General features: G+C 31.5%; 1 protein-coding gene across 1 annotated transcript in view; it reads right to left on the minus strand.

Annotated features, from left to right (window-relative positions):
* Positions 1-13,563: 13,563 nt before the first annotated feature.
* Positions 13,564-25,761, minus strand: part of LOC148299769 (beta-1,3-galactosyltransferase 5-like) — a 71,285-nt gene continuing 59,087 nt past the window's right edge. The window contains exon 2 of the mRNA XM_088275702.1: positions 13,564-16,535. Coding sequence (XP_088131828.1) covers positions 15,428-16,489 — 1,062 coding nt within the window. The 5' untranslated portion in view covers positions 16,490-16,535 and the 3' untranslated portion in view covers positions 13,564-15,427. The remainder of the gene's footprint in view (positions 16,536-25,761) is intronic.

The following is a 25,761-nucleotide window of genomic DNA, read 5'->3' on the forward strand; positions in this document are numbered from 1 at the left end:
TTGAAGTGATCACTTTACACACGTGTAACATTCACCAATTATACGCATTATTGACAACCACACTACTCAAATTCTTGGAAGTTCTATATATATATATATATATATATATATATATATATATATATATATATATATATATATATATATATATATATATATATATATGAACAAATTAGAAACCTTGTTCTTGAATCACTAGAACTTCACTAGAGACATCTATCACTTAAACCAGCCTATGACGGTCGTCCGCCTTGTAAATGCCCAGACTTCCATATTCTTCTTCATCTTTGATGAAATGTCAAAAAATAATATGAAAATAACTCCTGTAATTGGAGATAATCCAGATTTTGTGAACAAGTATTTGGACACACTCAAAATGTTGTTGAATATTTTAAGTGAATTTTCATGATTCTAATGATTTTAGTAAAAAATTATGTTTTTATTTATAAATTTCTGTTTTAACCACTTAATGCTCGGGTTTTTATCCAAAAAAATGGAACTAAAAATATCAGATTATTTTATTTTAAATGGTTTACATAATTTTATTATTTTCCAGTTCAATAAAAACAAAACAGAAGCAAACAAAAATGTTAAAAATTTTAACCTTTTATACAAAAATAGAAGTCTTACTTTAAAAATACAAAAATAAATAGATAACGGGTCGGGTTGTGGTCCCGTGGTTAGTGTCGCGGACTCTTAAGTCAGAGTTTTTCAGCTCAAACCCACTCTACCACAATTTGACACCTATTTCTAATAATGAGTCGCTTGAGCTCACAGAAATAGTGTGAAATTGAAATATTTGTGTAAATAATAAAAAAATACAAATGTTTCTCTTAAAAAAAAAATTACAATGCAATTCTTTTAATTTTCTTCCTTTATTTGGGACTTACCGGGTTTTATTTTGATCACAATGCATTCTGTTTAGTTGTATCTACTAAATGTGTTTATTTCCTAGTCATAATGCTGTAAGCAGACTAAAACTGGTATACAATGTGATTTTATATACATAGTAAATAAGTTTTTAGATAAAGTTTTTATTTATATATTTTTTTATGATTAAGGCCCATTCCAAATATTTGTCACTATAAGGCGTCAGCATACGTGGTATTACAGTCCGTATGAATGCTATCAAATTTAACACATTAGTTACGGCAATGTTTTGATAAAACTGTATCTTGAGGCGGGCGACATTAGACAGCTGTCTGGAAATATAAAATATGTCAGTGAACTTCATATTTTGAACTTGAGGTTGAACTCGAAAACAATACAAAAACGGTTAAATGGTCTCTAACGTCTCAAAATAAAATCATGTTAGTCCACAAATCACAAAAGTAAAAAAAAATGTTAAAAACACAAATAAAATATTAGAAAATAACAACAGTTTAACAACCGCCGAAAACTCAAAATCTGCGAATAAAAAATGATTTATGGGCTTTCCCCACACGCGTTTATTGCTTTGTAAGTACCAACTGGCGACTTAAGTAAAGGACAATGATCTTTGTATTTTATTTCATTTTAGGACAAAGAAAAAAACGCACCGTCTGTATCCATTGTTTAAAGTTAATTTTTAACATTTCCTTCAAAACAGATTACGACCATTAGCTATGCTTTGAACCAGTATATATCAGTATTATTTTTTATATTACAACGACATCTATCCACTACACAACAAAAGCAAAAAGGCCAAGAGATTAGAAGTTTATGACGTGTTTTTTGTATACTAAATTGAAGGTAGCCGAAATGCACAAAAATGTGCACCCCGCCACCACACAAGGTTTCTGAAACGCACAAATATGTGCACACCGTACACAATGTGTTAATATTACAACTTTTTCGTATTTTATATTTTTATATTTTTTTAACTACTTAAGTGGAATGGAGATCTTAATTATGAAAATATAATTTATGTGATATCGTTTTCTAGTACCAAATAATATTTATTGTTTTATTGTAAATAAATTGGAATATAAAATAAATATTAACCATATATTATATCACGAAGATAAATAATAAAAGAAATGACAAGAATGTGTTTAGAATTAAATTTTAAATGTGATCTGATGATTTTCTTACCGCAGTAAAATGCCAACAGGTGAGAATTCTTGGTAAGTATGGGGCGACAAATACCGAGTACTCGAGCTGATTATTATCTAGGAAGCACTGCATCTGGTAAAGGTATAATAAAAAAAATAATAAAAGCAAGGATTCAGTAGGCAAAATGTCTTTTAATCAAGTAAAAATTATAATTAAATTATAGCCATATACAATATTTATTTACAATAAATTAAACTTAATACCGATGGCTTACATTCTCTTCATCACAAGATCCTTATTGACACTATCAAAAGTTTGATAATAATTAATCAAAATCATTTGTTTTCAATACACACTGATTTGAAGAATTTCAACATGCAAGGGAAGTATAAATTGCAAACAAATGTCACTTCAACTAATAATTATTTTAACACTTAACACACTAAGGACGGGTGTTTTTTACGCCTGCACTACCGGTAGTGGGATCCCATCGCCGGCGATGGGATTCGATAATTGTGTACATATAGGTAAGACTTTAACAAAGAGATTGGTTCATAATATTAATTTTAAAATAATAATTCCTTCTTCTCTGACTTTGAAATGAGGATGGCGCATGTAAAAATACCCTTCCCGTTCTTAAGCATTAATTGACCGAATGGTTAGATATACCTTTCCCGTCCTTAGTGTGTTAACAATTAAAATTAAGTAGCATTTTGACTCCTCCTTTGAGTCACAAATCGGTAAATAAGACTTTTTTGTTTTTTCAAAATGTATTTCGTATATATTTAACTATATTTTAAGTACTATTGAAAAATATATTTGGCAAATTAATTACATTTTTCACCCAGTAAAATGATCAGGCAAATTATGCTTAATTTTTTCTCCAATACAATAAAATTTTACAGTTTATGATAGTATATGTAGGAAAGGTCATTTTAAATTATAAAATGTACCATCAAATGAAGGACACAGTTCGACACAGTAAATTCATATACAAAGATTCAAAACTGTATACTGGATGATATAAATGAACTAAAAATCTTGACATTATGATATGGGACTGAATTCTACAGAGAAAATAGGTTAATATATTCAATAATATAAATAAGGATCTCATTTTTATAATCCGCACACTCCCACAGTATTTATATTTTTACAAAATTTCTTAAACAATAATGCTTAGTGAAGAGATATAAAATATATCAAGTTGGTATATAGCGAGCTGAATTGTCAACACATTTATCGTTGTACGTAAGATATATCCTTAAAAATAGCAAATTTACAACAAAAATACTTATAAGTTTCACTATATGTCATACCTCGAATATCACGGGACAGACGTAAAAATACTAGATATTTTAGGCGTTCTATCCTCTATGACTCAAAATACATTCTCATTAGAAGAACTCGCAGAAGACCCAAATTAAACATACAAAAGAAATTATTTTGCTCCGTTGAATCGATTATTTGTGCACGTAATCTAATTTAAAAATAGCACTTTTTAAGAAGTCTTTAAAAAATTAAGCCGAATTTGGCAAAAGTAAATTTCGCTTGGTGATCATAAAAAATACTTAGAGAATACTTTTGATTGAAATTTGATTTAAAAGATGCTGTCATTTTTCGTTTAGTCGTTTATCTACACCCAAAATATGAAAATAAAGTATTGATTGTAAAAAAAAGTATAAATAATAAAGGTTTTAAGTAAAATTTACATGGAAAAGCTGTAATATAGAAATGTTTGAAAGATATTAAATATGAATTTATTCCCTTTTTGCAGCCATTTTTGTATTTTAAAAACATGTCATTATCAATTCTTTCCGACTATCAATGACAGAAGCCCAGAAAAATGGTACAGAAACAATATCCTATCAAAATGAAGGTTGAAGAATCAAAAACGAACCAAAAATTACCAATTTAGTTATCAACAACGGAAAAAATGGTGTTAGTGTTTTAACATAATATAAAATTTACTTAGGACATCCACAGTCGTGTTTTAATACCAAAAGCATTGGTATTCTCTTCTCCGGTATTTTCAGAATTAATAATTCCTCTTTACAATAAAAACCAAAAAATACTGCATAAAATTACACTTTAATACAAATATATAGAGAAATATTTGCAAAGTCTAAAATTTATTTTATTGCTTTTTTTTCAGCTTTTCACTTTTACAGTGATAAAATATTATTGGAAAAAATTGGCAGTTGCCTAAATATTTAATTAACTAAGCTTTTTATTTTACAGTTGACAGTTACTCATTATTATATTTACTTTAGGTACATACAATTCAAATAATATAATATATAAATATATAATAATAATTGGCACAGTAAATATGCATAGTTTAGAATATCAAAATAAAATAATTATGACTTAGATTATTACATCTAGAACAGTGAAACAACCATTTTTTTTATATTCTGAGGGCAGTCAGCGATAGATTATTTCGCACTAACATTGAATGATAGTAATTCAATATACGCTGGGCTACCGTACTGGAGTTCCCGGGTTCGATTCCCAGGGGGGTCAAATAAATATTAGTTATTTTTTCACTTTTTTTTATTCAATATTACCCTGGACTGATACCTGAAGAGGGGGGCTGATCACCTTTCCTTCATATGTTGACGATCAAGTAAACGCTGCGTTTACATGATGCAGTGTTCTATGCACCATCGGGTGCGGATAAAGGTTTTAAAAAAATCAATATATGCAGTCCAAGGTGAAAATGTTTCATGCATTTATTTAATTTATTTTTTATTTTAAAAGGAATAACCCGCAAAGCCTTCATTGAGGCTTGTCTGCAGGTAGGATATCCTTTCGGATAGGGGAGGCAAATGTGATAAATACATCACAAATACCCAGACCAATTGAAAATAAACCTTTCATGAATTTGTTTTGCACTTGACGGGAATCAAACCTGCGACACCAGTAACGTAGTCGAGCGTCATAAGGTATTATTCTCCAGAACAAAAACGCGTAGCCCTAAATGTACACGGAACACAGATTGACAATCTCCAAAAAATATAATATTTGAATATTTTAGGCTACAAACAGATATCTCTGAAATTTTTGTTTTAAAATTCCTACTGGTAAATAATTTATGGCCATTTTTCAAAAACAATGAATCATTTTTTGTACACATTTTAAACACCCCTTCAGAGAAGTAATTTTAATACAAATATTAATCAGCATTGATAAAGAAGCGGTTAGCTTCGAAACCAGTAAACATTATAATTGAGTTATAATAAAATACATATAGTGATTTTAAAACAATGTAACATTTTAATTATAAAATGGAAAATCACAAAGTTAGCGCTTCAAATATAAATTATAGAAAAAAAACAGTTGTTTCAGTGTTGTTTACATACCCAAATTAATAACATATTCCTCAGAGATTAATACGCCAATAAGGAAAGCGTAGTAGCATAAAATAAAGAACAATAGCTTGCAACTGCTCATGTTTAGAATCTCAAATATATGTATAAAATAAAATCAATAACATTATTTCTCAAGGTACAATCAATAAATTATAAAATATCAATCATATTAATTGGTGAAACGAGTACTTTAAACAAATTATTAAATAATAAAAATGTTTTTTCATAATACACCATTGTTACAGCTTCAGATTTTCTTGTTTGTTTTTTTTTCTTTTAACAAATGGTTAATTTAATTTAAAAAAAATAAAAGATTATGGATAAAAATGAACTTACTGCATGGTTACAAAAATTAATATTTAAATAAATGTAAATATTCGATGCACAGACAACTAAATATATGTGGTGTGATTTTTCATATTTACAAAACTTTAAAAATATGAATTTATGTGAGATCTCCGCGGTTTTTGTGTGATTTTTTTAAATACAAAATGTAACAAAATTATCAAAAATTTAGTGTAATATTAATTAAAAAAATACTGTGTGTAAAATTTTAAAAAAGGGTTCCAATTCAATATAAAAATACATTTATAAATAATAAATAAAACACTTCAATAATACCAGTAAAAGGATAAATAAATATATTATTTCGAGAAATAAAAATACTTTGTGTTCTGATCCACTCACATTTTTATTAACCAACTAGTTTCGGCAACAACCTTTTGCCCTCTTCAGGGTTACATTTATTACTAACTAAAGTAATAAATGTAACCCTGAAGAGGGCAGCAGGTTGTTGCCGAAACTAGTTGGTTAATAAAAATGTGAGTGGATCAGAACACAAAGTATTTTTATTTCTCGAAATAATATATCAAGATGATCCACAAAGTTGATGCTTTCAATATTCAAAACAGGATAAATAAATGGCTATCAATAAAATATTTATGATAAATCTTGTCTTCCTTTATACAAGTAAATATATTATTATTAAAAACTGACTGGAAAATATAAAATTAATATAAATGGTAATAACATGATGTCTAAAGCAAATAAAAATATGAGCTAATTCATGTTATATTACAATCTGTAAACTATATACAAGTGGTAATTATATATGTATGAGTATATATATATATATACAGCACAAAAAAATTATTAAAATATTAGCTTTGAAATTATTCTATACAAATAGCGCGAACTCCAAACACTTTGTACAGGTGGCGCAGAATTCATCACCCTATCAGATGATGTTATAATTTTTGCTAACGGCGTCATACGTCAATCATATTTGACATTTGGGAACTAGACAGCTGCAGTATTCAAACAACTTCATAAAACGGGCACAAATTTGTATAAACACTGGCAGCAGCCACTTGACGGATTTCATCTTTTCCGCTCAACAGACAAAATTGTAAAGATCCAAGTGAAGATTCCCATCACTCAAAATCTTTTTTTTTTATTCAGTAAAAAAGTTATTAAAAACAAAATGGGATGATTAATTTTGCGTCACCCTAAATTTGTTTGTATACTGCAGCTGTCTAGTTCGCAGATGTCAAATATTATTGACGTATGACACCATTTGCAAAAATTAAAACATCTTCAAATAGGGTGAATAATTTTATGCCACCCTGTACTGTATATTGCACTAAAAATATATAATACTATTTTTTTTAGGTAAATTACACAATTTTACAATTTAAAAAATAAGATACAAAAAAAACCTACTTAAAATTTTTAATACTTTTTTCATTAGATAATATTTGTAATTTTGCAACATCGTTCAGGAAAAACGAGAATAATTTTTTTCATTTTCAGACTGAAACAGAAAACGTGTAATGATATCATGAATTTGAGTATTTATTCAATCACCCTTTACGATACATATTTACAAATGATGTTACCAGAGCTCTCAAAAAAGCTAGATAGTACATAAAAAAAAGCACATGAAAACATCAATAAAGGCAATTTGGATATTTCTTAGTTTTATACCTCACATAGTCCTGCTACGATGAGCTCGATTTTGCTAGTCTGGTTGATTCGACACCAAAACTGCCAACATATCGCTCACTCCTTTCAACAACGTCATATATCAAAAGTCAATTTTCAGTTGTGCATGTTTTCGGAATGTCCCTAAAATGTACTATATCCCAGCAAAAGTGGCATATTTTTAACTTAATATTTACCCGCTACAGGGCAGAAAGTATTGTTTTTGCATTTTGAAGAAAAGGTATTGTTTAATTATTTTTTTTAAATATACTAAATATTTTTCAAATAGAAATATTCAACTGTTGTACAGTAAAAGTTCAGTAAGTGGCTTGATATTTATTTTTAATACATCTTATTATATTTTTAAACTTTAAACACGATCTCCTGAAAAATTAATTTTTTTTTTATATTTGACGTTGTTGAAAGGAGTGAGCGATATAGAGAGAGATACCTGGAAACAAGTAACTGGTAAGTGTAGAGTCTCAAAATTTAAATGTCATATTACACATTGTTGTCGGGCGGTATTTTCATCAAGCCCGACCCTAATTATACTCAGACAGTCTGCCGCCCGACTCTCAGTATACTAATCACAAGTAACCGCAACACCCAATTCCCATCTGTACAATGTTTTTTTTGGCGTCTCTCGCACTCTACCAAAAGTAAGCAAATGGAACGCTTATAAGCGTCTCCCGCTATCTACCAACAGTATGTAAAAGACACTTTTAGGTGTTTCCTGCAAACAATCTGTTAATATATTCTTCTAACTGAATGAGGCATAGGGCACTGCATCATATCAATGCAAAGTTATCTTGATTGTTTATTGCAAAGGCATGATGATCAGTTCTGCGCTTCTTGTACCAGTCCAGGCGATATTGAATAAATGTGAGTGTGAAAATCGTACTTGTTTATTTTGACCCCCCTGAGAACTCAGGATCTCCGTCACAAGAGCCAAATGCGCTGACCACTTCACTACGGAGGTGGACATTATATATGGCCTTCCAAATGTGCTAATATTGCTACACAACGGATATATATCTTTTTATATAATATAATTATATTTCTAAGAGTTGTAATGAGTTGATTTCCAAAGTCACTCGCAAACGAGTAAAGCCGTAATAAAATTTCATGTATATATGTAGATGCATTCTCTCTCTAAGATAATTTTAAAATAGATTTCAATATAAACAATTGTAGAAAGCTAATAATATCCTCCAAAAAGACAATACAAGAGATGATTTTAATACTTAATATGTCTAGTAAAGTTGAAAATAGAAGTGATTGTCAGAAATATTTGTAATGTCTTTATAGCAATATAATTGTTTCGAATTCAAAGTAAATGATGAGAGGGTGAGTAAATTTTGTGAAGAAAAATTAGTGACAATTTTAGTGTTAACTTCAAAAACTTTGAATTTATTATACATATCAATTTAGAGTTTTGAGATCCTAATCATTAAAAATTATATTTAAAAAATCCTAAAATAATGTTTTTATAGTTTTAATATAAAATTAAAACTTATTTGTTGATTGCGTGTGCAAAGTAATGCAAAAAAACAGAAAATTAAGTATAATTTGTAGCTAGAAAATAATAATAAAATTCTATTAAAATAATACTAATAATAATACTTGGGTGGCTGATGAAGATGAAAAATATGTAGGTACCTTTATTAAATGAAATGGTATGAAATTATGAAAGTTGAAAAGGGATTATAAAAGAAATTTAACAATACTTTTTTTTTTAAGAATACAAATACTGGATTTATCTACCGAAGGATCGTTTCGTTATACAGATGTCTCACAGAGATGAATTAATTTATACTGAGGGAACGTGGAAGTCATTGTTGTGTTTTCACAAAATTGAAATATTTAAAAATGTTATTGATATACATTTATTTTAAATAGGTTTTTTTTTAAGAAATTTGAAAAGTAATGCTTTTTCAATTTACAGGAATTTCACTAGATCTCGTTTCAACCCCATGTGAGTGGGCGTACTTAGATATTTAATATATCGTGGGTATACTGGCAAAAAACGTGAACTCTTAAATCCCTGTTGGAATAATCCCTGTAATTTAAAGCTTTTAGTCTGGATAAAACACCCACTATTAAACATAAAGTTGAATTTACTTGTAAAATCACATAAATGTGACATTTCAAACTACACTAAGACTTCACTTTGCGTCGTAGATACGTTCCAAAATATTGCGACGCAAATCGAAATAACGCAAAGTGAATTGCTATTTTCCATTGGAATATAAACATCGAAGATAGGTTGCCGTATTTTTCATTCAGTCTTTAAATGTTAAAATAAGAAGAATATTTACATAACAAAACAAAAGCAAAACGTTGAAACAACACAAAGTGAAACGACGCAAAGCGAGGTTTAAGTGTACTTACTGTATTTTGTCAGTTTATAGAATGTTGAAAACTTTATAATACTGCATAATGAAGTCAAAATTGCACATTTTTTGCCAGTACACCGACGATATACAACTTTTCCAGAAATCAAGTGATATGAATCATTAAAAACGTGGGCTGAATATACATTACAGTGTACACATTAAAGTGATCGCCTAAACCAGCCAATGACGCCCAGACTTCCATATTCTTCTTTGTGGATCAAATCCATAAATTGCGAACAAACATTAAGACACAAAATATTGTGCATAATTAAAATTTAAACTTTGCAAGTGTTTTCGCTTCTGAATCGTGCTTCTAGATTTTCTATTCATCAGCCATATTCAGCAAACATAATTTAGGAATAATTAACCGATTCAATGACAAAACTGTTTAATAAACCACTCGAATTGCCAGAATTCAATATGAGACAAAAGGCGCCATCTGTTGCTCATTCAAAGTGATTACAATGTCAACTGTGGATACCTTCGAAATTTCTAGAATACTTAATAGTAATCATTTCAACATAAATTTTGAATGGCAAATAAAACTAATCAGGCATCCAGCATGTGTGCAAGACATTGTTGAAAAAATTTAAACAAAAATATTGAAAATATTTCCATAATATTTAATTTTAAGCAAGTCTTCACAGCGTAAAAAAAAATCATATAAAATTATCCCTATAGTAACTTTTTTTAAAGTGTATTTTTTTACAATTTATATTTGAAGCACTAACTTTGTGATTTACCATTTTATAATTAAAATGTAACTTTGTTTTAAAATCACTTTAAATATTTTATTATAACTTGATTAAAACTATATTCATCAGTCTTGATAAAGAAGCGGTTAGCTTCGAAACCGGTAGACATTATAATTAAGTTATGATAAAATATTTATGGTGATTTTAAAACAAAATTACATTTTAATTATATATGTATATTTTTAAACTAAAAAGAACTATTAATATATTTGTTTGATTATTAGTATATACTAGCGGTATCCAAGTGGCCAAGCGTTACTGTGGCACAGTCTGGTTAAGTGGAAAAGAAATCAAATAAAAAAGCACCCATTTCTCATATATTTAATTTGACAATGCCTGCCGATCAAGCAAGATATCAAAGGTGATGATATATCCTGGTTTATTTAAAATAAAATTTAAAAAACAATCATTTGTACGGAAGAGAAGCGTGGAGTTGGAAAAAGAAGTATGAAAGTAGACTGAATGCAGTCAAAATGCGATCCCTCAGACAAATGTGCAGCTAAACGATGTATGATAGATGTTAAAATAGTGAAATAAGGAAAGAATGCAAAGCTGAGATAAGCACTATCGATAAAATCAAGAAAGGTGTGTTGAGATGGTTTGGACATGTGGAACGAATGAGTGAGGAAAGAACGGTAAAACAAATTTACTAGGCGAATGTAGTTGGAAAAAGGAGCAGAGCAATACCGAGGAAAACTTAGCCCAATCAGTTATGTTAAATATTTGAAAGCGGTCGGCCCAGGAGTCTAAATAATCGGCGGGTATGTATAAAACGGTACATGTAGAAAAGGCGAAAAATGCTTGAAACGACAATAAGATGTGGTGTTCTATTCTCTTTGTTTATCCCTACGGGGAAGCGGCGTGATGTTAATTCGTTTTTATAAAATTGTATCATAATTTTCATCTAGAAAAAATTGTTTGCTAAATGTACCTGATTCAATAGATATCACATTCAGTCATTTTAACATATTAAAGGAGAATTTGATTTAAACGATACGAATTTGTTTTATTTTCTACTTCTTCTAAATTCTTTGAATTCAACAGGGCTTTTCAGAAACAATAATATAAAACACATTAAAAACACCCTCGATATGTAGATTCTTTCCTCTAAATATATGTATAAAGGTATGTTCAAATGGCGTTACAATTATGTTGCTCCAGTACAAGCCTAAAAACATTTACCTTATTCACAAACAAATCGTACATTAATATTCATAAAGATAGTAGCACTCTACATGTAAAGGAATCATTATGAAACAAATTATAATACATATAAGAATATAACAATAATGCAAAAAATAATAATAACACGGTAATAAGGTTAGGTGTGTAACACGGTAATAAGGTTACAAAAACCCATGTGTTGTGCAACAGTTCATGCCTAGATGCCCAACAACCCTTGACGTTGAGTAACCAGCGCATCGAAAGGGTCGAGAGTTTCAAGTACTTGGGAGTGTACGCGACTAAAAATGGCAGCCTTCAAAAGGAACTGGGAGTGCGATTAGGACTCGCCGGGTCCGCATTTAACAGTATGAAGGCTGTCTGGAGATCGGATTTATACTCGGTGAAAACCAAATGCCGTCTATACAATGCCTGCATTGCTCCTGTTCTCTTATACGGCTGTGAAACATGGCACCTTACAAGGGTCCAGAGCAGACGTGTACTAAGCTTTGAGAATAGGTGTTTGCGGAGAATCTTAGGCGTGCGGTGGTTTAACTTAGTGAGGAGTGAAGAGATGAGGCGTAGGACGCAGCAAATCTTGGTCACAACTGTCGTCAAGAAAAGGCGATTCAGTTGGCTTGGCCATGTACTCCGCATGCCTCCTGAGAGCCTTAATCAAGCTTGCCTCTTTTACAAGGCATCAGGTTCGCGCCGCCCAGGACGACCACTGCAGACAATTCGTCGGCAGTTCTCGTCAGAACTTCGGGACGCGGATCTGACTTGGGAGGATGCAAGGGAGCTGGCAGCCGACAGAAAAGTCTGGAGACAGTTTGTGGACTCCATATGCTCCACCTAGGGAGCGGATATGGTAATAATAAATAATAATTAGGTTACGTTTGTCAATGTCAACTATTTAAAATAACAATGCCTAATTTCGTAATATCTCACTAACAGGTGTGACAAATTCTATATAATAAATGTGAAAGAGTCTGATAAAATTTTAATTTTTATTTAAATAGCTAGTATTCAAAAGATCAGATTTAATTAATACAAAGTTTACCGTCCATATTTCAATATGTGATCAATTAACACACTAAGGACGGGTGTTTTTTACGCCTGCGGAGTGCTGGCGACGGGATTCGATAATTATCGATGCAATATATCGACGGCCCTACGTAAAGTAACTCTATCTGCAAATCTGTTAGTTTGCAGGAGAGAGCTTAGAAGATTTTTTCAACATATTTTTTTTTATTAATTAACGGTTTTTCTGAAATTTTAAACTGGTATTATACCTTCAAAAACACGATAAAATAATGTATTCAATCATTTTAAAACTTTATGCTATGTCAAAATTAAGTAGTTAGCGTTTTAGGAGTTCAGTTCATTTTGAAAATTCGATGTAGATAGCGTCTTATACGCCTGAAAACTAGGCGTAATTTATATATTTTTTTGTTTGTTTATATTTGTAGAAAATGGTCAGTGGTGATAACATACATCAAATATTTCAAAATTGACAAAAATGGAGTTAGAGCACTTTACGTAGGGCACGTCGATATATGTACACAATTGTGTACATATATGTCCATATTTCAATATGTGAAGATTTTTTTTTTATTAAATATGACTTGTAGTGACATCTTTGAACTTGATTACGCATCATTCAACTGCGCATGTTATAGTAATTTTAAAAATATATAAAACCTTTTTGTCTCAGCAATGTGTGGTTAAAAACTATAAAAACCCAGTATTAGCTTTATTATGTTTGTTTGTGATAAAATAAAAAAATATATATATATATATATATATATATATATATATATATATATATATATATATATATATGGATTTTTTTAAGCCAATTTAAAATATTATGAAAAAAGTTAAAAATTGAATAATTAAAAAATCTCACTCCTCTACAGTTAATTTCATAAGTACTCAATCCTTAGATACAGTTTAGTTCACAAATACTCGCTCTTCAAATACAGATTAGTTTACAAACACTCACTCCGCAGAAATAGTTTAGTTTGCAATTACACGCTCTTCAGACACAATTTAGTTTGCAAGCACTCTTGCTTCAAATACAATTCAGTTCGCAAGTACACATTCTTCAGACATAGTAATATTATGAAAGCAAATATCCACTCATTAAATACTCATTAAATCCACTTCTCAAATACAATTTAGTTCCTAAGAACTCATTCCTGAAATACAAAGTACTCACTATTTAAATACAATTTAAATGGCAATTTATTTTTTTTTTTAAAGAAAAAAATATTTGTATTTTTATTATTTACACCAATATTTCAATTTCATACTATTTCTGTGAGCCTAAGCGGCTAATTATTAGAAATGGGTATCAAATTGTGGGTTCGAACCGAGAAACTATGACTTGAGAGTCCGCGACACTAACCACAGGACCACAACCCGACATTCTTCAAATACAATTTAGTTCGCAAGCACTCACTCCTCAAATGCAATTTAGTTCGCAAGCTTGCATTCCTCAAATACAAAGTACTCACTCCTCATAAACAATTTAGTTCGCAAGCACTCACTCCTCGAGTGCAATTTAGTTTGCAAGCTCGCATTCCTCAAATACAAAGTACTCACTCCTCATATACAATTTAGTTCGCAAGCACTCACTCCTCAGACACAGTTTAGTTCTCAAGAACCCACACACCAAGAAATTGGTGTGTAGATTTTTTTTTTTTAAATAAAAAATCATATAACGGTGTTTGATTCCAATGAAAAACGTATGCATCGTCAGGAGATCGCAATTTAGTTTTTAATATTCTAACTGATAGAATACTTTACATACTTATATAAGAGAAAATAATAAGAATAATATACATTGTTTTAAATTTCCTTAACCACAACGGTATAATTATTTCTTTATCAACATTATTTTTTGGGAATTGAATTGAATTAAATTCAACCAGGTATTAATACTAGAAAAGAGATACATAGTATTTACTACCAAAGATTTGAATATACAAATACCACATTGATAAACATGTCTGAAATTTACAAAACTTTTAAAAAAATACTAGTTTCAACGTAAAACTCATAACTAATAACATTCATTTAACCCATTCTGGTCCTCAATCGTAATATAAAAAGCTCCTGGTAGAGAGTTACACATTCCAATGGGCAAAAATTAATTTGTCCTCTGCTCCACATACTGTTGTTCTAGATACAAGTGAAAAAAATGTGAGCTTGTACTTAAACTTGATAATAATGACGATGAAAAGAGTGTCGAATGATATTCGACACGGGACTTACGAAGAAAAAATCCATGACAAATAATATTCAACATTTGATCGGTAAGGGTTAAAAAAATCTACTTATGTATTTTAGTTATTAAATCCGTGGCTAGATATTAAAAAAATGACAAATCGATTCGTTGATATTTTTGTTATTTTTCGTTGTTTAAATGCAAATCAAAGTTATAAAAATACATGCTTATCGTTCATATGTGGCATCCGTATATTGAAAAATCTTCACTCACTAGGTACTTACATCTATAGGTCGTAGAATAATTACATCATTTATACTTATATTTACAAAAAAACAATGAACAAAGAAGGAAAAAAAACAAAATATGTGTATCGTTGATAGTATAAAAAATATGTTTTCATAAAATTAATCACAATTTTCAAAGAGGCATCTTCCTAAAACACGATAAAATATACCGTCAGTAACTTATTCCTAAGGCGCCTCGTGGAAATCATTTGCACTTGGCTTTGCCGTCTAACAACTTCTTCCAGAGGTCGAACTGTTCGCCGAACTTGACCATGTGAATGCTGATGGCTCTCTGCACGGTGCAAGCGTTCATCGGGACCCGCTTGTTGAGAAACTCTGCCGCATGGCTCCTCTTGACTTTCAGCTTCTGCGCTACGACTCCCGTCATGAAGACGTCTTCCAGCTTCAGGTATGTTTGATCCAGCGACGTCTTGTAGAGATCTCTCGCCAGGGGAGATGGGAAGAGATACGCCGGACCCGTAGTAAAGTCGGGAAAAAGAGCCGGCCGATACTGATTCCGGGAGACGTAATACTTGGATTTCGGATTCCGGATGGGCTTCCACCGCTTCGCCAAGCGTCCGAAAATGACATTTTTATCATTAGCGTGTTTGTCCGTAAAGTTCAGAAGCTTCGGTATGTTAATAAACATATCGTCGTCTGTTTTCAACACGTATCTAGCCTTCGGACAGTAGTCGGAAACCCATTCCATCATGGACACCGTTTTAAGCGTCAAATTGTTATAGCTGTCTAAGAACCGACCTCTGAGAATATCCGAGTACATCCAGCCTTCTTCCTCTATGACCGAGTCGGTCTTTGCGTCTTCCGTAGCGCCGAGAAGAAAAGACACGGCGACGTCGCTCCGGCTCGTGAAATGGCCCCAGGTTTGCCTGATGGCCATTCGGGCTTCAAAGTGTGACGGGGCCGACATGACAATGACGAGGAGTTTCAAGCGTGTGCCGAGATCGGGGCAGACTTCAGGACGAGGGGTGTCATGGCCCGCGACGTAGAATGTCCTGGTCTTGACACCCTTGCTCAGGTCTGGTAAATTTGGCTTGACGGTGACATTGACCGATGACGCGGTCACGGAAGAAGGTTGACTGGAGGGTTGGTTGGCGAGCGAAGCGTTGGCGGGCTCCGGCTGGAGGGTGGCGTTGGGCGGGGCGGCCGCGCGCACGGGCGCGCCGGACGAGCTGTAGTAGGAGGCGTACCCATAGATGGTGAGGCTGATGGCGCTGACTGCCAGGAGATGGATCACCTTTAGGGCCATCGTGGAGCGGGAGGAATCAGCTCATCTCACCCGGGAGAGGTTTGACCTGGAAACAAAAAAAAACACGTTAGACTCCTATCTCTGAATAAAACAACTTATCATTATCTTATTTCAGACGGGACATTTTTTAGACCGCTGGCGATGGGATTTGATGATTGTGCACATGTAATATAGACCTTGACAAAGGGATTAGTACATAATATTCATATAAAAACATTAAATAATTTGTCCGTATGAATCCTATCAAATTTTAAATTTACAACTTTTTTTGTATTTTATATTTTTATATTTTTTCTAACTACTTTAGCGGAATGGAGATATTGATTATGAAAATATAATTAACATGATATCGTTTTCTAGTACCAAATAATATTTATTGTTTTATTGTTAATATATAACTAACTAAGTAACTAACCATCACGCCGCAGGGGTAGGCAGAGGTATAATTGGAATTTTATTTTTATTCCTCTCATTTTATATTTTATTATTAATGCCACCAATCGCCGTTTGCAGGAGACTGTAATCACAATTACTATAATATTTACGACCTTAGCGGAAGATTTTTTTTTAATAGTTACATCGCCATAATTAAGGTTTATAGTGACATCTGTTGAATTTTCGTTAAAGCTTTATTATAAGAGCATAACTCGGGACTGTCCCACTCTTACCACTGGTACCACTCTTTAGTAAAATATTATTTTATAATTAAAATGTAACTTTGTTTTAAAATCACTATAAATATTTTATTACAACTTAATTATAATGTCTACCGGTTTCCAAGCTAACCGCTTCTTTATCAAGACTGATTAATATTAATATTAATCAGTCTTGATAAAGAAGCGGTTAGCTTCGAAACTGGTAGACATTATAATTAAGTTATAATAAAATAATCACAGTGATTTTAAAACAAAGTTACATTTTAATTATAAAATGGAAAAATCACAAAGTTAGTGCTTCGAATACAAATTATAAAAATAACTTGTTAAAAGCGTACACAAAATTCTAAGGTAACTGTTAAGTGATGCTTTGATTAATTATTTACCACGAGCTATACCCGGCCACAAATTGCTGGGGCTATGTCTGGTTAAATGGAAAAGAAGAAAAGAGATATGCACACATAAGTGCTCCAAACATAAATTATATTATAAATATTATTTTTTATTACATATTAGAGTAAAATTACTTACAGTTTACACTTATTTATTTTATTTTATTATTTCATTTATTCGGGAATTGTACAGCTTACATATAAAAAATGATATAATAAACAAAAGTTACATTGATAATAATAAACATTACATTACATTAACAAAAAATAGTTACGCTAAAAAAAAGCCAACTAAACAATTCCACATTTATGTTATAAAACTATTAAAAAACGTTCAGAGATTAAACAAAAAAAGGGTATTATGTAAAATAATATATTTAGCAGGAAGGAGAAGGAAAGGAGAGGAATTAATAAGGGTCTAATATACTTAAATAATTTATATATATATATATATATATATATATATATATATATATATATATATATATATATATATATATATATATATATATATATATAATAAAACCCTTATCCGCACCCAATGGTGCATAGGGCACTGCGTCATATAAACGCAGTGTTATTTTGATCGTTTACACATGACGGAAAGGTGATCAGCCCTCCGCTTCAGGTACCAGTCCAGGGTAATATTAAATAAATATTACAGTGAAAAAATCACTTATATTTATTTTACCCCCCTTGGGAATCGAACCCGGGACCTCCAGAACGGTAGCCGAGCGTGCTGACCATTACACTACGGAGGCGGACAAATAATAATAATATACTTAAATATTATTAATTGCAAATGAGAAACTAATGCATACAAACATAATATTGTAGGTGAGTGTTTATATTTTGTAAATCTCTTTGGTAAAGGTCAAATTTTGGCATTGATCTCGGTTGAAGTTTGGACACATCCCGGAAAATGTAAAAACTAACCCAGAAAATCTCGTATTACACAGCATGCTCTAGAAACCCATATGTATAATATAACAATTGGTATATTATTGTACAAATAAACAAAGGAAACGTTTGTTATTAAAAGTTGTCAAATAATGCAAAAAAATTTCAAATGTATCTTTGCAAATCAAAATTAGCCACATCCACAATCTCTGTCACATCACCATTCCACTGTCGGTTTTATCATCAATTTCCAGACAACTGCTATTTTCTTATTATGACTCCTACCTATTAGAAAAATTTAATAAATAACATTTTAACATCTCAATAAAGATGAAGAAGAATATTAAGTCTGGGCATTTTACCAAACTACTCAAACTTTTGGAACTCATCCATATATCATATATCACACGTCGCTTCATGTTCGAGTTCGTGGCAGCATCAATGGTTGATTTGAAAAAAATATTTAGCAGACACCCTTTTATTTAAAAGTATGCTAGATATTAACCAGATTATTTTATATAAGGGAAAACGCCTGAAAATTTAACTATAGTTTTTTTTTATGAAGCTTATAATTTGAACAATTATTTTATTCATTTAAAATTATTGTAACGTTTTAAGTATTTCCCAATTCCCAATCCTTGTTCGCAAATCTGGGTTTCTCCACTTAGAAGTTATTTTTTAATTTTGACTCTCAACAAAGATGAAGACGTTCTTCAGATTTTGTACAAATCATAACGATTACCGCTGACCGTAGTCAATATAACGCTGCACTCGGTTGTCATGCTAAGAATGCTATGTCTAGCTACCAATATTGATGATTTTTTTAATTTACGCGCTACCCGCGTATATTGTACTTAACGAGATGTCGGCAGTACGCGGGCAGCGCGTGCTCAGGAATAAATGTGTTAAAAATCAAATGAATGTCAAAGATTTTGATCCCAACTTGTGCTCGCCCACAAAAAAAAAATTGTCCGATCCATCCTTTACGGATGTGGCTGCTTTTGAGATGTAGAGACACATTCGTTTTTTTACGTAATTTCCTAACACACCCATTGTTCAGAAGAAAGGCAATTCGTGATAAAAATAGATAAAAATATTTTTTTAAATATTTCGAAATAAAATTTGATAGCAATATAACAATGGTTTTGTAACCTAACCTAACCTTACCTAACCAAATATTATAACAGAATAAAATATTCAGGTGAAGGTTAGGTGACATTCAATATAGTTGGTCTACCACAGCGCGAGATTGGAGACCAGCTTTTCAATCATAGTTTAAAAAAGATTTTTTTATTATAAGATACTAGACTATCATTCTTACAGGTAACATATCGCTCGCTCCTTCAACAACGTCATGTAATCAAAACACTTGATTTTTTTGGATATCGTTTTTAAAGTTTAAAAATATAACAAAATGTATTAAAAATAAATATCAACTTTTTACCGTGCAACAGATCTTTTTAGGTAAAACCTGAATGGTTTTTCTCCATTTGAAAAATATTTAGTATATTTAAAAAAAAATCATTAAACAATACCTTTTCTTCAAAATGCAAAACAAAACTCTTTCTGCCCTGTAGCGGATAGATATGAAGTTAAAAATATGCCATTTTTGCTGGGATATAGTACATTTTATGGGCATTCAGAAAACATGCACAACTGAAAATTGACGATTTTTGATATATGACGTTGTTGAAAGGAGTGGGCGATATGTATCAAGATATATAGGTGTTAAAGAAGCATCTCAGTTGAAATGAATCCTACATCAGTTCATATATTTCTAGTCCTTTTACTCCCACCCTTACACACATACACACACCCACACATACACTCACACACACCCACCCTCTCTTCTCTTTTTTCTCTCTTAATATACAACAGTATTCATAACCTATAAATTATGTATGTGGAATTATTTTACTGGCTTTTATCATTGTAAATCTAATCATTTTTTATATTTTTTTAATGTACAAGCTGTATAGTTCCTAAACGAATTAAATAAAATAAAGATACATTAAAAATTAATGCAATATGAATGTTAAAAAATGGGCAGAATTATCAACGTTCCACATGTAAATAAAGTGATCACTTGAGCCAGCCAAATGCCAGATCGTAAGCCCTGGAATGCTTAAACTTCTATCTTCTCTCGTATAAACTTCGAAAACTATTATATCTATTGATTTTAAAAATAAAAATAAAATATAACAACCACACATCACAAAGTAACGCTACGCACTGATTATCATCATACATAAAAAAGTGCCAAGTGTTATTTCCGTATTTATAAAAACGCACGTTTTTTACGTGCGTAAACAGAAAATCTAAAATAGTACTTCCTCGTGCGTACAAATTACAAGTTGTGACAACAACAATCACGAAGTTTGACTTAGCCGAAATCACTTTTTTTTATTAATAAAACATTAAAAATGCGTTTACAGCGAAAAATATTTAAAGCGTCGTTTATAAAAACTCAAGGTTACATCATCACGTTCTGTACGCCGAACACGGCTCGGTTAGGTGTTTTTTTTTTATATTTTTATTTACCTATAGCTGTACCCGGCCACGCGTTGCTGTGGCTCTGTCTGGTTAAATGGGAAAGAAGTAAAAACATAAACCACACTTTTCAAATTTGAAAAATTTGACAATGCTTGTATATATACAATATTTTAGCAGCTGTCAAGAAACACGCTTCCCGCATGAACAATGTTTATTTAATACAATGTTACTGTAACGTTTAACTGATGGTGCTGCCATTGAGGTTAAAAAGGCTGGAACTAAAGAAAATAAACATATTTTAACCTGTCACATGTAGGTACATAAAAACACACGCATTGTGTCAAAATTTCAAAGTAATGAGTGCATAGTTTTCAAAGATTTCAAATCTTGAACGAACTAATGATAACAATTTTATTTTTATAAATTTCGATCAATATTTAAGCCACTCTGAAGATGACTGATAAATTTATCCGGAAAACATTAGATCAAAGACCAAACTAAGTTTAAGAAACCAGACTTGTCAGCTTTCGCAGCTGATTGGTTATCGATTTTTACGCTCAAGATCAATCAGACAGACAACTGGGCCACTTCATTAAATGAACTGATTGACATTAAGAGCCCAGTCGACGAACGCCCTAACTCCAATTAAAATTGACGATCCTCTTAATTATTTTATCTTCAAGAAACTCGTATACATCGAGCAGGTCGACTTTGCAAACGATTCTAAAGAAAAAAACAAACAAAGTTATATTTTAATTATAAAATGGAAAATCACAAAGTTATTGCTTCAAATATAAATTATATTAAAAAATTAAGTTCAACCCCTACGAAATTCAAATAGTGGAAAAACGAAATGAAAACGATTATGAATCATAAAAATTGTATGCCAACTAAAAGGATATCGGCGGAAACAGTATGAAGCCGCGTGCGCGAGTACGCAAAGCACGGCACGCACGAACGCACTGAGACACACGTTTGTGCATTGGTGTTTCTATCCCGGTTTTTTTTCACAATTTATTTATTATAATAATGATAATAATAATAATAACTCTTTATTCCAGCTTGACTAAGTGGTGGGTGCAATACTTGGCCAGCCATATCGCTCACTCCTTTCAAGAACGTCATAAATCAAAAATCGTCAATTTTCAGTTATGCATGTTTTCGGAATGCCCAAAAAATGTACTATATCTCAGCTAAAGAGGCATATTTTAAACTTAATATTTACCTGCTACAGGGCAGAAAGTGTTGTTTTTGCATTTTGAAGAAAAGGCTTTTTTTTATTCATTTAATATATTTACATTTTTATGTATAACATAATAACATTTGATTCATTTATACATATGGAGAACTTTTATATTTCGATTCGCTGTGCCTCTCCATAAAAGAGTCTGTGCTCTTGTGCTTGGAAAGGGATTTACACTCGTGGTTTAATGTTATATAATAAAAGATATAATAGTTTTTTTTATATATTTTTTTTTAGATTTAAATGTATAGAGATTTAATTGTTTAATTATTTTTTTTAAATAAAGTAATTATTTTTCAAATGGAGAAAAAACCTTCAGGTTTAACCTAAAAGATCTGTAGCACAGTAAAAAGTTCAATAAGTGGCTTGATATTTATTTTTGATAAATTGTATTATATTTTTATAATTTGAAAACGTTCTCCTGAAAAATCAAGTTTTTTTATTTATGACGTTCTTGAAAGGAGTGAGCGATATATGTTTTACAACATTTTTTTTTATACAATGATATTAAAAATAATAAACAAATATGAAAATGAAAGAAAAATATATATTTTATTTCCGTCGCCGTTGTATAGTTTAAATAAATAAAAAAATATCACTTAACCGAGTCGTGTTCGACGCACAGAACGGTGCCTTTAATATTTGTCGACGTTTACGCATTTTTATTGTTTTATTAATAAATAGTGATTTTGGTTAAATAAAGCTTCGTAATGAAAACTTTTTTTAATTACGAAGCTTTATTTAACCAAAATCACTATTAATTAATAAAACAATAAAAAAAGGAGTCGTAACAATCGGCGAGTATGTATGAGGAGATGCATGAACGTGGAAGAGGCGAAGAATGTTTGCAAGGACAGAGTGGTGTGGCGCTCTATTCTCTCTGCCTACCCCTGCGGGGAAGCGGCGTGATGGTTAGTTAGTTTAGTTAGTTAAGCTTCGTAATTGTTGTCACTATTTGTAATTTCTACGCACGAGGAAGTACTTTTTTAGATTTGCTGTTTACGCGCGTAAAAAAGTGCGCTTCTATAAATGAATAAATTTATATTATAATACTTTTATGCAACCGAAATTCTGAGCTCGTATCTATTATATTTTGCATTGATTTTAATTTTTTTTAACATTCTCAAAATCCCTTCATCTAGAGCGCAGGCCTTTAGACTGTAGACTGTTAAAACAATACTACCTGCCCTCTTAAGATATGAGAAGTCGACAGTAACGTGGGTATTTTACAAACAGGAAATTGAGAAAAATATATTCCAAAAGTATAAAACCCGTTTTATTGAACGTCGCAAACAACTCCTTAAAACATTGATATGAATTCTTCTAAATATTGTAATGACTCAGAAAAATTTTAGTGGATCCAAATACTTGTTCTCAAATCTGGGTTTGTCCACTTACGAGTTATTTATATTGACATCTCAACATAGATGAAGAAGAATATCGAAGTCTGGGTATTGGTCTGGTATCATACAGGGTTTGCGACCTGACATGGGCTGGTTTAAGTTATCACTGTCTGTTTTTTTTAACTTACCCAACCCAACCATATATCGGCTGTCCAAACTTAAAACACAGTAAGGGACATTTTTTTGTAGTACGTTTTTTTTTGCATTTTTGAACTAAGTAGAATCTACTTAGCCCAAATATGCAACAACAAAAAAGTACTACAAAAAAATGTCCCTTACTGTATTTTGAGTTTGGGCAGCTGATATGGTGCTGAGAACTCACATCTCAAATAAGGTGTCAATTTAAGATTAATACAACTTCCAAATTTTGAATACTGTGGGTGTCAATCGCGGGTAGAATACAAGTGTATAAAATAACCACATAAACCAGTCTATGACAGGTCGTAAGCCCTGTAAATACCTTTCTATTTTCTTTTCAAAATCATATACTTACTTCCTATAAGCATGACGTGGTGAAACCACGTTTCTCCTCTAGCCTGGCAAAAATAATCAATTATCAATCGTTTAATTTAATTAGTCTTAGAAAAAAAAAAAAATCTGTGCGCTCAAATATTTTTTTGTGGCTCCGACCTTTTATAATTTACCTGTCGTAAAATTAAAATGTATTTAAAAGGTTTGAATCATAAAAACTGTCGCCAACTTGCTGGCCTTTGTAATAGATGTTTGCCGGTGGTCTTCTTTATTATTATTATCCTAAGAGCATTCTTTATTATATTATAAATAAAATTAAGGCTAATTGATGTCTAGACGTTGAAAATTTTGGGAGTGGATACAAGCGCACCGTCAGCCAATGAAAAATGGTTTCGAGGGCGTGATCTTCAAGGAGAGAAACCGAATATAACGGGGAGACATCAGTTGGAAGGGGCACTATTTTCGGGAAATCAGTGGGATCGAGGAGTTGGAAGGAGCAGTCGGGAGAGATCAGGGGGATCGAGCAGTCGGGAGAAATCAGTTAGAAGGAGCATACCTACACCAGGTTTTAAGACTTAAGTGAGGAGAAGAGCGGGAGCTCTACGCAGGGAGAGAGGAGATAGAAAAAAAAGGAGTTACTCATCCGGAGTATCAAAAGCAGACCCACGCCGGGTCATAAGCCTCAAATTAAGAGCTGAAGCTCTACTAGGAGAAGAAGAAGATAAGAAGCAAGAATCATCGCACGGCGCCCCGTCATAAGAAGAACCTCATCCCAGCATCCAACGGCGCAGCTTTTTCACAAAGGATCACGGCCACCTCATCATCACGGCGCATCTTTTCCACCAAGGTTAGAATAAGTTTAATTTAAGATAGGGTTAATTAATTTTAAGCTAATTTAAGATAGCAATTTAAGATTAGTTTAAGTTAAAGTCACTTTCGTATAATTTTTATATTTTTAATTAAATCAATTTAAGTATATTTTTTGTGCTGAATTTTCTTTCATCTCCCTACCCCTCCTTCTAATATTCCCAAGGCATATCAGCTTGATAAGGTGGGCGACGTCAATTGGCGCCCAACGTGGGGCCATCGAAATATTGTAAATTTCGAGGTTCGCGACCCTGAGAAAACTTACAAAAAAATTTATATGTATAGGAATACATATTTTTTTTTTTTATTGACAGTCCCATTTTAAGCTGATTACCTTGAGAAAGGGGTAGGAGATTGTAGAAGATAAAGAAAGTAAATATTTACACATTTTATGCATATGTTTTTTTTGTCAAATTAATTTTAAATGCACATTTACATATATTTTTTTGCTCTCTCTTGTTTTAATACAATACAGGTGTGGTGTTAGGTAATTCGATTTTTTTTTATTGATCGATTAACGTGACCGTAAACAAACAAAAATATGCCTCTAACTAGAAACGGCACGTTGCGTGAGCAAGGGGAAAACGAAGAGAGAGAAATAGATGCTTGGGAAAATGAGATAAAGAAAGATCTCCGGATACATTTATTAGGAATAGGATTTAAAGTCCAAATGCAAATCGGAACGCAAGGAACATTTTTGGTAGACAGAGGAAATAAATCTGTATACGACTTACGCGTAGCGCCGGGAGTTACTGAACCACCCGAATCTAGGGATAATTAGTTTAAATATTATATTTACCCACTAGTATAACCATGTACGAACAGAAGTAGTAAATAAGTTAGGAAA

This window comes from Brachycentrus maculatus, unplaced genomic scaffold (assembly GCF_059751285.1).
Source record: "Brachycentrus maculatus isolate JH-2025_06_01 unplaced genomic scaffold, ASM5975128v1 h1tg000958l, whole genome shotgun sequence".
In the NCBI taxonomy this organism is placed as follows: Eukaryota; Metazoa; Arthropoda; class Insecta; order Trichoptera; family Brachycentridae; genus Brachycentrus; species Brachycentrus maculatus.